This window comes from Quercus suber, unplaced genomic scaffold (genome assembly GCF_002906115.3).
Source record: "Quercus suber isolate HL8 unplaced genomic scaffold, Cork oak 2.0 scaffold_89, whole genome shotgun sequence".
In the NCBI taxonomy this organism is placed as follows: Eukaryota; Viridiplantae; Streptophyta; class Magnoliopsida; order Fagales; family Fagaceae; genus Quercus; species Quercus suber.
The window spans coordinates 401,587-418,688 of record NW_027069554.1 but is presented as its reverse complement, the minus strand read 5'-3'; the positions used below and the strand labels follow the sequence as shown (position 1 = coordinate 418,688).

Sequence of the window (17,102 nt, the reverse complement as noted above, 5' to 3'; positions counted from 1 at the left end):
TAATAAAAAAAAATAATAATAAGAAACCAATTCACTCTATTCAATAAACTGCTTGCAGAGGTTCTCATTTCAAAGTTCTTACACTTGCAGAGCTTCTCATTTCGAAGTTCTTATATCCTTTAGGAATTAAAGTGTCTTACGCAACTTCCCTTCAGCTAGCAATGCATCATTTGTACTTTTCCTTGTTACAATCCTTTGTGAGCATCAACCAGCCCAAACAGTCCCTTATACTTTAACACAATATGTATTATAATTTATTAAAAAAATTTAAAAAGAGAATTAATTTTTGGAGCTTTTATTTCGCGCTATAAAAAAAAAGTCAATTTTTTTTTTTTAATTATTAAGAAACCTATTCACTCTACTCAATAAACTGTTTGCACAGGTTCTCATTCCAAAGGTTCTCACACTTGCAAAGGTTCTCATTTCGAAGCTCTTATATCCCTTAGGAATTAAAGTGTCTTACGCAACTTCCCATCAACTAGCAATGTATCATTTGTACTTTTCCTTGTTGCAATCCGTTGTGAGCATCAAGCAGCCCAAACAAGTGCGTCACATCATACAAAGACAAAACTCATGCTAATTAATAAGCTTTTACAAGGACACAAATACAACACCAAGCTGGGAAAATTTATTCGGAGGACCACATCACCATTGCCTAATACTCCACCCACACACTAAAAATCGCCATGTGTCATAATTAGCTTAATTTCATTCCAATCAAAATGATCATTTTTTTTAATAATCAATCAAACTGATCATTTGGTTTACGTACAATCTGATATAGTAATTAATTAATGTAATTAATAAGTTTCAATCATCTCATAAGTTGAATTTTGAATTCTCTAAGTTGTAATATATCGGTTGATAAGACTAGTAGTACGTGTAGCACTACAACAAGGTGTAACAAATTAAGATTGAGATCAGGTGCAATAGCAATGAATAGTTGAGACTGAGAATTGAAAAATCTAACTCTCAATCTCAATCATGGAATAAAATAGAGTTAAAATTAATTAAAAGAGTTAAAATTAAAAAGCAAGTGTGATAAATTTTTTTTTTTTGGTTATTTTCAACAGTTGAAATTGTCGAAAAAAGTATTAGAAACCATCGAAAAAAGTATTTTCAACGGCTTAAGTGACCGTTGAGAACCGCCACTAAAAATTATGTCGAAATATTTTTTCTACACCCAATGTGACCGTCGAAAAATATGATTCACCTTTATCAACAATTATTAAATGTCGAAATATTATTTTAAATTGTTGAAATATATGTTGTCTTGAGATAAATTTCAACAGTTTAAAACCATTAAAATAAGTATTTTAAAAAAAAATTAAAAAAATTAAAAATTTTTTTTTAAAAAAAATCCTAAAGCAATGCCCTTTGCTATGAGTGTCTTTCCAGTACCAAGAGGCTCATATAGCAAAATTCCCTTGGGAGGCTTCACTCCAATATTTTCAAAAAGATGTGGATGCCTTAAAGGCAATTCAACCAACTCACGAATCTAATTTATGTATAAGAAATCAAAATAAATAAGTGAAAAATGGAAGACAATGGTTGTGTAACACCAAAGCACTTAACCCAACTTATTTATCCACCATAAAGCAAAAGTATTAGTATTAGTATTAGTAGTTAGTACTGAAAAAGATGGCAATAACACTACGATCACAATGTTGGAACTCTAAATTTGTAAATTTTAATACATCGGTGGTGGTGAATATATATACTCCTGCATAGTTTAGGCCTATGATTCAAAACCATCATTACAGTCCAACATACATAGCTTAGCGAACAAGAATTGTATAAAAAAAGAAAGACAACCAAGAGGGTAACAGATTCACAGTTTAATATGTGTAGATGTAGAGCAAGACAAAAGTAATTTTCCTGGAAATTCTACCACCTGTACATTCTAATCATTACATATAGCAGTAATTTCATTCATATGACATCATAGTGAACCAAAGAATATTTAGAAAAGTAAAGAGGAAGTCACATGTTTACTTTGCACAAACCAAGAATTTTGGAAATCATCATCATGAGATCTATTCTGCACTTGAAGCAAAGGGTGAATCGAAACTTGCAAAACACACCGTTTGACAGATTGCTGATAGCTCAGACTGTATCTACAAGAAGATGTATCCAGCCAAAATAGAATGAAAGCTCATACTTTCTCTACAAAACAGACTGATTTTTCTCTTCTATACACTTCCAACAACAACCTGCAATGGAAAATTAACAAAAGATTCAATAATTAACTGTGAATTATTTCCGTAACTTGTAGAAGAGTTTCATCTCAAATATCAACACTGTACAGGCATAAGATTGAGCATAAAAAAATATATAAATTACCATATAACAATAATACAAATACAGCAGTGAGTTCCCTAATTATCATCCCCGTCCTCCACCACCCCCCCTCTCCCCCCCAAAGAAAAAAGAAAAGAAAAGCCTGCCCTCCCCTCATCTCATAAATAAAGAAGGAAAAGGTGTTGCAGGGGAGATTCTGCCATGCCTATTGCAAGACATAACACATTTTTTTATGTTATTTACCAAACTCATATGAGTTTTTCAGTTTTTGTCAATACTAGGATCGGCAGACATGGCAGGAGAAATTGGGATAATTTTCAACATCCCACAACCATTTACAGTGCGAACTAGGAGGCTGTCTCAGGTCATTAGAAACAGTCATCATGATTTCAAGCAATTGGTGCAGCCACATAATGAAGATGGAAAGAAAATTATCTCCAACTTCTTTCAGGTTTGGAAAAGTGTAAACTCTTCTATTCTAGCTTTAATCTGACTTACAATTTTATGAAGAAATTAAACGAGATTAAACATCACAAAATAAGTTATACTGAAAGTTACTTCTCACTGGAAAATGCCCACATTGGGCCTAACGAAGTTGAAACAACTTTTAAACAAGCACATTTAATGCTACTTTGATTTTGACACAGCACAAGAACCATCGTGGTTTGATAAGAAAATAAAGCAAGACCTTCTTCTTGCATGGATATTATGAGTTGGAAAAATATCATTTTCAACCATGACATTTTGTATTCAAAACATAGCTAGTAGCTGGAAAATTTATTGAACCATCACATATCCCCAAAACCATTTCTCTTTACCCTTTCTTAACAAAAAAATGGCAGCTTGAAATGTGAACAGAAAAGTGTCAAACAAACCCAATCATCCAAAGATTACACACAAAAAAATAAAATAAAATAAAAGAGGCAACAAACCTTTTACTTAAAAGAACAAGTAAAGTTAACAAATTAACCTAATTGGTAAAGTTAAGAAGAACAACCAGATTGAGCTAGCTCAAATGGGGCCGTGTTGTTGAGTACTTGTGCTAGCAAACTCTCAACCCGATTAACTTGTGCCTTCAAAAGTTGTACATTAGCGTCACTCTCCTTGCGGTGTTCCTCAGATTCTTTCAATTTCCTTAGAAGGTTAGCATCATTCTCCTTGCTTCTTTTCTCAGATTCTTTCAATTGCCTCAAAAGGTTTGCATCATTCTCTTTACGTCTTTCCTCAGATTTTTTCAATTGCATTTGGAGGTCACGAATAGTAGATGAAGAGGAACCCCATAACCCTATAGGACTAATACCATCACCATAACCACGAACACGACCATGATGTTTAGGTCCAAATACCTCTACAAACATTTCATCGCCAGACTTTTGCAAAGACCCTTCAGCCACTTTAGTAGTAAGTCTCTTAAATTTCATTTGCATTAAAAGAGCATTTATAATTTTATACTACATTTGCTAAAAACACATAAAAAAAATACATTTTCTAGTAGCATATAAAAATAAATCTTAATAACAAGTTATACAAGCATTTTTAGGAATTTCCATACCAATACTTCTGGTGTAGTTTCATTTGTAGCTTGCCCATTAGATCTCATATGTGTGATGTCAAATAATTGAAGTCAGCTAGGATCTTCTCCAGTTTTCTCCCCTCTATCATTAAACAACACAAAGCATAGACATTCCATAAAATGTCTATCATTTAAACAACACAAAATATAGACATTCCATGAAATGTCAAGCACCATAAATAAATATGCAACAATATTTTATCTTGAAAAAATTAAGTTTCAAAGATTGAGAAAATGATATATACAAACCTCTTCTTCACTTCGTTGTTGGAAGCTTTTTGATCCAGCAACGTGAATGATAAATTTTTTGGAACGACTATACTTGTTTTTATCACACATTGTCTACATTCAAAAACATACATTGGATTAAAAAATATTTTTAATTTTCTATAAAATTTCATAAAATAATAATTTCCATATGTAGTAGTACCTTCCAGTCCTTATTGCTCCATAAATTCACAAAATAGTTCCAATCATCATCTGCCATGTTAGGTGGCAAAATTTCTAGTGCCTCCTCAAGATCCTCCTCATATGGCTTAAATCATTTTTTCTTCAAGGAGCTTCGGTAGTTTTTGTATGACCTATTCATTTGCCGCCAAAAAAGTGTCTCTTGACCCTCAACAATGAAGCGTTCCTAAAAAATGAAAACTAATAAGGATTACATTTGTGCATTATAAAGAAAACTTTTATTTCAAAACACTTTTATATAACACACCAATATATAATCAAATAGCTTTCTTTTGTTTTGATAAGGCACCTCTCTCCAATCTTTGACTTGTAAAGGTACTATACTAATCCGTCTAACAAGGGCAGTACACTCCGATTTGAATACTGTAGAGTATTTCCCTACTGGTCTTCCCTTTTTCCATATGATTGGGAACCCTTCCTTTGTAAAAAGTTTTGCAAGTTTTAGATTCCGTGTAGCCCCTCGTCCTTTCTTATTTCCTGTGTAGTCAAAAAAATTGACAGACACATGTCAACTATATATGGTTGCAAATATTAGAATGGTAATTTGATAGACATGTCAAAAAATGTAGTGTTTTAGTTACCAACTCGTGAGCCACCACTTTCACTTGTTCCAGATTCTTCTCTTGCAATAGCTCCATTATTTCTAGCACTTCCAGCTGATTCTTCTCTTGCCATAGCTCCATAGTTTCTAGCACTTCGAGCTGACTTTTCTCTTGCAATAGCTCCATAGTCTCTAGCACTTTTAGTCAACTCTTCTCTTGCAATAGCTCCATTGTTTCAAGCACTTCTAGTAGACTCTTCTCTTGCCATAGCTCCATAGTTTCTAGCACTTCCAACTGACTCTTTTCTTGCAATAGCTCCGTAGTTTTTAGCACTTCTAGCTGATTCTTCTCTTGCAAAAGCATCATTGTTCCCAACACTTCTAGCCCTTCAAATTGTCTTAAAGAAGGTTATAAAGAGTAAGGAAAAAAAAAAAAAAAACTCTTTCCCATAATATGTGGCTTGCAATACATGAAAAACAAGAATTCTTAATTAAACTATTAAAAGCAAGCAAGAATGACAGTTCTATTCAACTTAAGAATTACTTGGGAAGGAATAATGAAGACATGTAAGTCACTTTCCCAGAAAGAGCAAAGACATTAACAATTCCATTATTAATAGTAGGCATATCTAAAGACATTAAGAGTTTTTTATTTTTTTTTTATTTTTTATTTTTTATTTTTTTTTATGAACTACGTACTAATGTGTATACATATATAGACATTCATAGGTATGAAACATATTTGTAGGAACATATTATAAGTAGTATAATACAATAAAGTTTAAATGTGTAACCAACTTCTTAGGCTTAATTAATGATGGCCACTAAAGCTTTGAACACAGTGTCTCTACCCAACTGGCAACAGTACATAAGCAGGCAGAACCACTTCATCATTGAGGCCATGGGTCATTTAATATAAGTTTAATAGTTTTGCAAATCTCTCAGTACCCAAATTAAGCACATGATTTTATTCTCTACTCATCCACGGACTCTCCAAAGATGGTGACTTTACCTAACTAATTTGACTCATCATTAATTCATAGCAGAGGTAGCGTAAGAACCTTCATTGTCTTTTACAGTTCCAATTTTGTTTTCCCTAAGAACTCGGATAAATAGGCTACCTTTAGAGGTCTAGACTATGCGAACTTAATTCAGATTCAATAATACACCAGGACACAGCATGTGTTAACGGATGGAGCGTGATTGAGAAATTGTACTGAAGTGCCTAAAAAACAAAGGAGCAATGGACCACAGCATAGTTTAACAGATGGAATGTTAAAATACCATGAACTTTTGGACTGCTTCCCAGTATATTTAAGATTATTGTCAGTCAATATTCAATGCTTAATAATGCTAATCATACACATGTTCATTATGCAACAAATTCCTATGCCTATAATTGTATTCAAAGCATTGTACTTACAATTGATAAAAGCAATCTAAATTGTGTTTTAAATTTTTGTGTACATCACAACCCCAGAGAAGAGACAACGGGTTCCTTCAGCATATAACAGGTTTATTAAGTAAAATGGTTTTTACTCTCTCTCTCTCTCTCTCTCTCTCTCTCTCTCAGACTAACTTGATTATGAGTGATGGTAGGTTCAGTACCTTAATGTCTTAAGCATAAATAAAGAAAAAAAATTAAAAAAAATAAAAACACCCAATGCACCCTAGAGAACAAAACATTCAAAATTTTCAGTCATAGAAGCCATTGAACAAAACCCCAAATTGCATTAGAGGGTGAAAACCTAAAGTTTAATATAAACACATGCAATTGCAATTACTTTTTTTTTTTTTTTTTGGGGGGGGTGGGGGAAGAGAGGGGGGCAATTACTTGGTAGGCCATGTTGTCCATTTATTAAAATGGGATGCATATTTAGCATAGGTGTTCCAATTTATGGAAAGAATTTATTATAAATGGCCCTTTTTATTTCATCATTAGCTGTCTAATTTTAAGAAAAACTCTGCAACAGGGAATAATAGGCTGGTTCCTAGAAGTTAATATGTTCATTGTGGAGATTTAATCCATGGCCATGGACCATAGAGGATGAAGTCTTTCAACCCCAGAACTAATAAAAGAATGGTAATCCCACTGATTGATGACTTAGCTTCATTTGTCAAAATAGGGTATTTCAAAACAAGCTTCTTGACAATTAAATCATCAATCTAGGCAAAGTGACTAGTGACAGATAGATTGATTTCACTAAAAATTTAAAAACTTCCAAACATATAAGAATTTTTAATTCACATACATATTTAAAATGTTTTTTGTTGTGCATATATGCATCTTTGCAATTATGGGAGTTAATGAAATTCATGAAACTTTCAAATGCAAGAGAAGGCCACAGATTCTAAGCCTTTTTTTTTTTTCTTGATAAATTACGCACCTACCTTATGGGTCTTGAATTGACGACCTTAACCCCACCTTGCTCTTACAAGGGGAGGAGGCGCTATTGGAGCAACAAATTCTAAGCCAAATAATCATGAAACCAAATACCTTTTTGTAGACTCAATATAAGTCATCAGGATTTATTTGACACCAAAAAAAAAGAAAAGTGAAAGGATTTTGAAAGAAATATTCTCTTTTGTTACATTGATTTCAGATAGAAAGGAAATGGCTAGGTATCTTTAAACAGTCAAATAACAATTCTCTTATATATTCATACCTTGTTACGGTTCAGCATCATTGACTTTTCCATTGCCTTCATAGCATATAGTTCGCCTGTACCTTGCAATTCCACCAAATGAACACTGCAACAAAAACCACAGTAATTTAATCATAAAGAATAGCAAAGAATCCAATTTTTACTTCAATACTTTTGTTAGGCAAGACCTTTGTGTGACCTGGAGAAAGACAGCAATTTTAATAGAGAGGAATTAACACACTAAAAAGTGTTAAGAACTCATATTTTGGTGTTAACAGGACAAGCCAAAGGAGTATATGGACTAGCTAATGAGACATTAACAAGCAGATAAAAGCTTCACAGAATGTATGAACAGACCAAATTCATGAAGCTAACCTAGAAACACACATTTAAATTATCAAAATGCGGTATGACTGATATCATGGTTCCACGAGGAGAAGGTAAAAGAGTTTTAGGTCATGAGACATTTCCAAGTGGTTTATAATTCTACTAAAATGGCAAAACTGGATTCGTGAAACTAATAACAATTTATTGATATAAGCATTTTTTTAGTAACTACAATTTATTAAAACCAGAAACTACAGAAACAAGAATCCAAATCTTCAAATAATCACAACGCTCGAGCAACCTTTGAACAGAAAGTTGTATAACTTATATTCAAATGCAAGGAATGCCACGACAATCTTTATTCTACATCTAATTTTCCTACGACAACAATTGCTTATAAAAAAACAATTGCACAATTCTATACTCCACAAAATGAAGTTCAAATGATCAATTCCAACATGAAAAATGACACGTATACATATGTTAAAAGTTTAGATTACCCAAACTCCTAAGCCTTCACTAATCTCCAAAACCAAAATCAAACTCTGAATTCCAAAAGACCATTGAAAAACAAACCTAAATTATACAGTAAGAGTAATTATATTAATAAACAATAATTCTAGATTTGCAGTTTAATTATTCAAGTTATATACAAAAAATCCAAAATCAAAAACAAAACATTTATGCTATCTATGGAAAAACAAAGAAATACAAAATTGAAGTTTAGGTTTTCAAGAAGAATGTCAAATTGGATTCATCAATGTATAGAAGATACCTAATCAGAGGTTTGGATAGGTAAAAGTATGAACATATGCAAGATTTGGATGCGATTGTACCAACTTGGTGAATCTGAAGCAAAGAAAAATCAACCAAAGTCAAAAACTCTGTTTGGTTGCCGAGAAAATAACAGAAAGACACAAGGAAGAGAGAGAGAGAGAGAGAGAGAGAGAATCTTCGAGTAGCTAAGAACTTGTGAGGAGTAGAGAGAGATCAGAGATGTGAGCTATGAAAGAGAGTGGGAGCGAGAGCGAGAGCAAGAGAGCCCCTTTTGGAAATATCTAGGATTTTTTTGAAAATAATTATAAAAGCGAACCTATTTTGTTAGTTAGCAACATTTCCAAACTTTTTAGAAAACTAATAACTCGAGTCTGGGAGGGTCAATCTTACTGTAGCAAATCGAGTTTCAAAGACTGATTTCTATGAGGAGGTGGATAAAAAATCCATGTGGAACTCGAGTCTTAGAGACTTAAGTTCCCTCAACCTAGAAATCTGAAAACACAAACCCATTGCAAAAGTGAAAAAAACAACAAACATCAAAAAATCCAAGAAAACACAAACCCGCAAAAATGAAAACACAAACCCACACAAAATCGTGATTTTTCAGTTGTCAAGTCCAAGTGCTACACATAGCTGTGGGTCTTCCTCAATCCCTCTTTTACCCACTTCTAGTTGTGGCACTGATATGGATCAATGGGCTTCAATAATGGAGGAGATTCTATTTCTATTTATGGAGCTCTCATCCAACCCTTCCAACTGCAACGCTCAAGTCTAGGTACCTTTTTTTATTCATTCTCTGTTCGAAAAACCAAAGAAAATGAAACAAACCAAGTTTTGTGTGTTTTCTATTTTGGTTTTTATTTTTTGGAAACTCAAGGGCTCTAATAAGGGAATTGGAAGAGATAGATTCCAGGTCTTAAACACAAAATGGAGGAAGAAGATGATGAAAATCGAGTCTCTTAAACTCGATTTGCTACAGGGACTCGAGTCTAATAGAGTCGAGTTGTTAGTTTCCTAAATAATTTGAAAATGTTGCTAACTAATAAAATAGTTTGACTTTTATAGTTATTTAAAAAAAAAAAAATCCAAATATCTATCTCCTTAACGTTTTAAACTCTCTGAGTTTAAAATGATCTTTTATACAATATAGTGTTCTTGTTTTCCAACATTTTACAACCGTTCATACAAAATTTAATTTATTTTATCCACAGTTCGTCAAGCTTTTGATTAAACTATTCTTTTTGACCCCCTTTTACTACGGTGCCTAAAGAAAAAAAAAACGAAAACCAAATACCTTTTAATACTTTTTTCAACAGTTATAACATCTGCAGAAATAAGTTTATGAATTTCTTTATTTTTACTCTACAGTTGTACTCAACTGTAGAAAATTAAGCTTCTATCTACATCTTTTAGTGACCGTGGATATAAATTGTTGAAAAAACTCAAATTTGTTGTAGTAAAATTCTTTTTCTTTCTTTGTTTTTTCCTTTCTGAAATTATATTTTTAAACCAACGAAGAAGTGAAAGAACAGAACATAGGCTAAAAAAAAACAAAGAAGTTGACATGAAGTTACGAAGAGAACTATAAATTTTTTGTTTTTATTAAAATTAATTTATTTAAAGAAGTTGATAAAAAGAAATAAACTGTTATCTTTATCTAAAAAATTGCTGTAATTTAGTACAGTCACTTGGTAGGACACAACTTTTAAGCCCAATTTTTATTATACAGTATATGATTTAGACTTTACTTGTATTTTGAGTAAATTTGACATTACGTTGGAGCCTCCCATGCTATGGAATATCAATATATCAACTTACAATTGCAGTTCTTTATTTCTGAAGTATACATGTTTGATATTGCTCCAGAGAAAATAGATTGTTTGTGGACAAATATTTGTTTAAAAATCTGAACAAAAGAACTACGTTTGTTTGACTTTAATCTGAGAATGAAATTGAGGCAGTTAAAAACGAGAGGTTAAAATAATGAAATTGATAACTCTTACTTACGAAGAAGCAAGGTTGTGACCGGTAAAAACACAACCGAGCAAGACAAAAATGTTTATCTTGGGTAGTATCAACTATCAAGCCACAGAAGCATTTAAATAACAAACAACAACCACCATAACTTCTAATTGATTATACTAATAAGTTACCCGTGCGATGCACGGATAATGTTATAATGTTTTATGTAAGATAATTTTGAAAAATGGTGTACATGTATTAGAGCATAATTGTTATAAAACTTTATTAGTAATGAGTTCATTATAAAAGCAACAATTATAAATTGCATACATATATCCGTTATAATTATTGAATTGAAATAAAGAGAAATAAAAAATAAATTTAAAATATAAAAAACACTCCTATTTCAATATCAATGTTTAATCAAATCCTATTAAAGCTCAAAATTAAAACTAAAAATTCTAGTGAGTGCAGTTAGTGCCAAATTTGCCAAGTTTAGATTTGAAAACACTCCGTTATTTTTTGTAAGTATCCCAAACTAATATCAACATGACCATTTGCAATATGCAGTCATTTGAAAGTCACAAGCCACAATGGTTAAAAAGTAATTCCAACATATAGATTTCTCTTAAAGCTTTCAAATCTTCAATCCTTAATCATACATAGAAAATTTCATTAATTTTGCATGCCTTAAAATTATAAATTATTATTAATTAAAAAAGAAAAGTTCCTTCTAGCTGGAACATTAAAAATAACATCGCAAAGGAAACATCGGGGAAAAATAAAACTGGTCTCAAAGAGACATTCCAATTCTGATGATACATTTGTGATTTTGGCAAAGGTGTAAACTATGGAGAGAGAGCAATTGGATATGATGGGATCCTTTGCCATTGCCTTTGTCATGGGATTTCGAAAACCACTTTTTTATTTGTATGTAATTCCAACAAAAAAAACCAACACGTCAAAATTGAAAATTCTAATGTTAGATTGATAACAACATAATTAAAACCTAACCCTCTATTGATTTATACAAAAAAAAAATATATATATATATTTATTGATTTATACAAAAAAAAAAAAAATATATATATATATAATAAATCAATTTAGTTAATTTTTGTTAAAGCATTGTATTCATGTTCCCTCTTATTTACCCAAGAATGCAATCACTTTTCTAGAATAAATTTTCAGAAGGGGAAAAAGAATAAAATTTAAAACCCTTACTCATTATGTTTGAACTTCACAGAGTCCAGAGATTTGTCTTAAGAGTACCCGTTTGAAGCACAATCCATCAACATTTTGAGTTATAAAACATGTAGCTAAAGATTTTAGGAAAAAAAAAATTAAAAAGGAGAAATGTAAAAAAAAAAAAAAAGAGAAGTGATTGTAAAAGTTATACCTTGAATCTCTCAGTTCCTCTCTTTCTCAACCACATAACTCCAAAACTTCCACAACAAACAAACCACCACCACATCCAAATGAATTGGGCCATTAAAGCAAGACACTGCTAGGATTATAAAGTAGAGCACAACATTCACAAAAAATTGAATACAAGTGTTGTGACTTCTGAATCTACATATAAGGATTGGTTAGATCCCTAAAATAGTACAATTCTTTTTTCTTGTTTCTTGTCTATTTAGTACATGATGTACAGAATACTACAATCTACATAATGTTTGTACAAACATGTCATCTCAAGATCTTAATCTTAGGACTTAGGAGGAATTCACATTTGCCATATTCAAATGTGATGAGAGACTCATTGTAATGGGAGTTGAGTAACACGCGCAACTTTTTCATCTAAAAGCCTTTTAAAAAAGGAACGTCAACCACAGTTTTTCTCATTATTGTTTTATTTCATACTCTTTCCAGTTTCTAAAGTCTAACGTGACCTTCTTCATCTTCTATCTCCCCAGTATCACCATTGACACCATAGAGGTAGAAGCACCAGTTTTTTTTTTTTTTTTTTAAATCAACGAGGAAGAATTGCACATTGCTAACATAGATTTCAGTCCATACCTTATCATTATTGAGAAGAATAACTGAAAATATTTCACAAACCCACACTTATTAGCCAAACTGAAATCCCAAAAAATTACAGAGCATAAACATGCGAGAATGTAATGAAAGAAAATTTTCCAAAACAAAGATTTAGGACTTCTTTCTTGGCCATAAACTTCACCTTTTGAACCACAAAAAAAAGAGATCCCCACCCTTTTTCAGATCACCATCCACCTCCTCAGGTCAAAAGCATCGGCTTTGGGTGGTGGTGTTGCGGGTTTGGGTTTGAGTTGCAAATTGGCGGTAACTGTAGGTGGCAATTTTTATCCATATCCATGAACCCGCCCATTACCCACCTTATTTGGATAAGTCTTAACCCAACCCATTTGAGTATTTGGGTTAAATGGATAAAGACCCATTTGGTTATTGTCTAAATGGATAAATCCACTAATACCCACTAAACCCATCTAAAATTTAAAATTAAATAAACCCACTAATACCACTAAACCCATCTAAATTCTAAAACTTAAATATCAGCATGATCTCAGTCTCACTTTCCCAATATCCAAACACTTTCCCAAACACTTTAACCTTAACCTCTAGATATCTAAACCCAAACACTTTCTCTCGTATTTTCTCAGTAACCAAACAAAAAGAAATTCTAGAGAGAGAATTGAGTGTACTTGTCGACGACGACGACGGCTTTGGAGTAGTCCGGCGAGGCCTCGGGAGAGTGGTACGGAGGCGTCTCGAGAGGGTCGCCGAGTTCGGATTGGAGCAGCGAGTGGAATCGGAAGGGTGAGTGAGGCAAGTCATTGTAGTGAGCAGATGAATTGGAGTTTTTCGATGAAGACTTCTTCATGTTCGCCTTGTTCTTCTGGTTTTGCTGTTGTTGCTGTTACTGTGGTAATGTTTCTTGGCTTTGCTTTTGGTTTTGAGTTTGAGTTTCCACTCTTTGCTTTGGCTTTCTCTGATTTTAAGGCGAGTGAGAAAGAGAAAGAAAGAGAGAGAAAAAGCAAAAGAAAGTGATTTTTGAACTCTTTTTTTTTTTTTTTTTTTTTTTGAAGTTGTCAACTTTAACTTATAGAGAAGAAAAAAGTTTTTTTTTTCTCTCTCTTTGTTTCTTTGTTTGGTTGCTGAGAAATGAATTTTGTGAAGGGAAAATGAAAGGAAAGAACAAGAAAAGTGATTTTTGAACTTTTTAATTTTTGTTTTTAAAGTTTTTAATAAGTTATTTATTTATTTGGGTTATATTGGGCTAAATGGGTAGGTTACTAATTAAATGAGTTGAGCAGGTAATGGATAATTAATTTATATATAAATGGGTCATAAATGGATAAATGAGTAATTACACACCCAACCCATTTAGGACCCAACCCATTTATGATCCAACCCGCCCGTTTGCCACCCCTAGCGGTAACATGGGTGACAATGGTGGACATTTGGGTTGTCTGGTGGCAGTGGTAGGTGGTTTAGGATTTCAATTTGGCTAAAATGGTGGGTTTTGGGTTTTCAGTTTCTGCTATGAAATGTTTTAAGTTTGGCTCAAGAGATGATGGTGAAGTTGCAAATTTGTTTGGTGATGGTGATGTCGCAGAGTGAAGAGAAGAGGCAAGAAAGATGAAAAAATTAAAGATATTGTTAAGACTTTTGTTAAGACTCAGGGCTGGAAGTATGGTAAAGCCTAAAATGTAACTTGGATAATTGCAAGGGGTGGGCAAACGAAGGGTTAGACGCAGGACTGAATTAATTGTATACTTGAAAGTTTAAATGTTAGAGGAGTGGAGGAGTAATACAGATGAGGTGTAATAACTTAGGAAAAAAAACAAAAAACAAAAACAAAATCAAAAACAAAAAAAAACAAAAAAAAAAAAAAAAAAAAAAACAAAAACAAAAAAGATGGATGGCTTCAATAAAAGAGCTATAACAAGCGTCACTTGGCATAACCTCGTGCACTCTCGCATGAGGTTTCTACTTTTATATATATATATATATATATATTGATTTGGAAAGTAATTGGTATTTTGAGAAGTGAAAATCTCTTAAAAACTGTTAAAACTCCATATACCTCAAATTTCTTTTACTTCATCATACACAGTTGAGAAAGAGATTCCAATAATTGACTTAACGAAACAAGATTAGGTTGAATTTTTCTTTCGAATAAAAAGAATTTAGAGATTTCATTTTTGCTTTTTGACAATTCTCGATGCAATTTCAATACTGTCGAACCGTGAGCTGTGTCATTCCACCTCAAAACCAATTGGTGATAAGGAATTAGAAATTTCATTTTGGCTTTTCAATAATTCTCGATGCAATTTTAACATTGTCAGACCGTGACCTGTGTCATTTCACCTAAAAACCAATTAGTGATGAGGAAGACATACTCAAATCTTTTATGGCCTTCAACATTACACCACGTAGNTTTGGCTTTGGTTTTTTTTTTTTTTTTTTTTTTTTTTTTTAAATGCGGCTCTTGTGTTATATATATGTGTATATATATATATATATATTTCAAGTCTTAACTGTTTAGGAGATGAGTTGTAAAAAGATGTATAAAGATCACATGGAATCTTGGAATGTTTTGCCCATGCATTTGAAGATGTAAAAAAATTTAGACTACCACATCACCTAAATTCTTCGAATTACATATTTAAACAAATAAAAAATTCAGACATATTTAGTTTTATATACCAAAATAATTCTGTGAACCGTATGGCCTTAATTGTGAGGGTGTTTGCTACATGAGGGTGCATGTGCTTAAGTAAGTCCTATACATTATGTGTGTACTAAGCCGATCCTAATCTATAGAAGCAACTCGAAAAAACTCCAATAGCATTTAGTCTGTTTTGGAAATATTACATCAATTCTTCCACAACCACATACTTTGACACACATCATGACACTCTCAACTATAATATCCATAAGTATAAGCATAAAGAACTCAGATTTTTGCCATCCTCCATTTGTTTTTAATAGCCTCATTCATCCCCAAGTCTTATTTTATTCTGAAATATTCAAAGCTTTAACAACATTGATTGATATCTGCAAAAATAAAACAAGAAAAAGAGAAATAACAAAACAACAACCATGACTTCTTCTTAATAGATTATATTTGGAGAGTACAAAGTTGGTACTAGCTAGGAGAAGTGGAAATTTCCTATGAATAGTAATTCCATATGCCTCGGTCATATCTAGGTCCTTCATAACCAGGGACGGAACTAGGATTCATACCTGAGGGGGGCCAAAGCTTAAAACCAAAAAAAAAGTTATGAAAATAAAAACTAACATCTATTTCATATTCAACAAAATATTACATACAAAATAAGTATTTCTTAAACATTTTATATTATAAAACACATTAACAAAGTATAACATACAAAATAAGTATATTTTTATTTTGTGTGCGATTATTGTTTAGTCCATATTTATTTATTTATTTATTTATTTTGTTTTTGTAGTTGAAGGGGCATAAATTTTATTTTTTATATTTTCTTGTAGGTCAATATCTAAATATTTTAGAAAATGAGAGACAAATATATATATATATATATATAAGAGCAAATCTTAATTTTTTTATTCTTTTTTTTTTTAAATTTGTGTGTGTGTGTTATTTTATTTTTTTTTTGTGGGGGAGGGGGGGGGGGGGCAATGGCCCCCCTCTGCCCCCAACGTGGGTCCGTCCCTGCATATAACGAATTGTGAGCGGTAAAGATATGGATCCCATAGACCTTTTAATTTTTCTCCGCCACTTACATGACAAAAGTTGTGAAACTTTTTATGTGTTTACTAGAAACATAGGTGAAGAGGTTGATTAATAAAAGGGAATGTATCTATAGTGTGTTTACTGGAAACAAAGGTTAAAGAAAAGAATACTCAAAGAATCCAGAATGCTATAGTTCTTGGTTGAAATTTTGTGCACAATTACCAATTTCATCAATTGGGAAAGATATGGTGTCATGGCACATGACAACGGTCTCACGCTTATAAAGTTTTCACTCTACAAGTGTGCAAGACCTTCTTAACAACTAAAAATTATCATCAAAGAAAATTTCATCAATAAAACCACAATCATCATTAATAATGCAATTATCAAAAGATCTCCAAAGTACCAATAGAAACAGCAATCCAAACCTCATGATCGTTAAACAAAAGATATACTAATTATTACAAGATCATCTTATTTCAAAAATTCATAGTCTCCTTTCAAGCGTACTCTCAACCAAAATTCCAAAACTTACTATTCTTCATAATTTGAAACTGGAAGGGAAAATGGGGGTGAGTTGACAAATCAATAATTAATCATCCTAACTAGCCCTGAAACAAGCATGTAGATTGACAAAATAGTACATTTTACGTAAGATCAAATATTTCACATATATCAAAAATTATAATATATGATCAGCTTCAAAATAAACCTAGGAAGTTTTATAAACTTAAAATAGTTTATATATTCAAACATAATTTATATTCTTAACAATCTTATATGGCTATGGTCACGCTATATCAC

At 32.1% G+C, this 17,102-nt stretch overlaps 1 protein-coding gene across 9 annotated transcripts; it reads right to left on the bottom strand.

Annotated features, from left to right (window-relative positions):
- Nucleotides 1-1,820: 1,820 nt before the first annotated feature.
- LOC136067878 (uncharacterized) lies at nucleotides 1,821-8,887 on the bottom strand. Of its 9 annotated transcripts, none has more exons than XM_065774265.1 (9): nucleotides 8,631-8,887; nucleotides 7,550-7,634; nucleotides 4,924-5,281; nucleotides 4,590-4,819; nucleotides 4,305-4,508; nucleotides 4,124-4,216; nucleotides 3,854-3,998; nucleotides 3,299-3,694; nucleotides 1,821-2,213 (listed from the first exon to the last, which is right to left on the bottom strand). In XM_065774265.1, the coding sequence occupies exons 8-9, from the start codon at nucleotides 3,657-3,659 to the stop codon at nucleotides 2,167-2,169; spliced, it is 408 nt and encodes a 135-aa protein (XP_065630337.1). In that variant the 5' UTR covers nucleotides 3,660-3,694; nucleotides 3,854-3,998; nucleotides 4,124-4,216; nucleotides 4,305-4,508; nucleotides 4,590-4,819; nucleotides 4,924-5,281; nucleotides 7,550-7,634; nucleotides 8,631-8,887; the 3' UTR covers nucleotides 1,821-2,166. The 9 variants fall into 7 exon arrangements, 6 of the variants coding, with proteins under 6 accessions (XP_065630337.1, XP_065630336.1, XP_065630331.1 ...); XR_010629282.1 differs by having other exon boundaries at nucleotides 3,299-3,685; XR_010629284.1 differs by lacking the exon at nucleotides 3,299-3,694.
- Nucleotides 8,888-17,102: the final 8,215 nt, after the last annotated feature.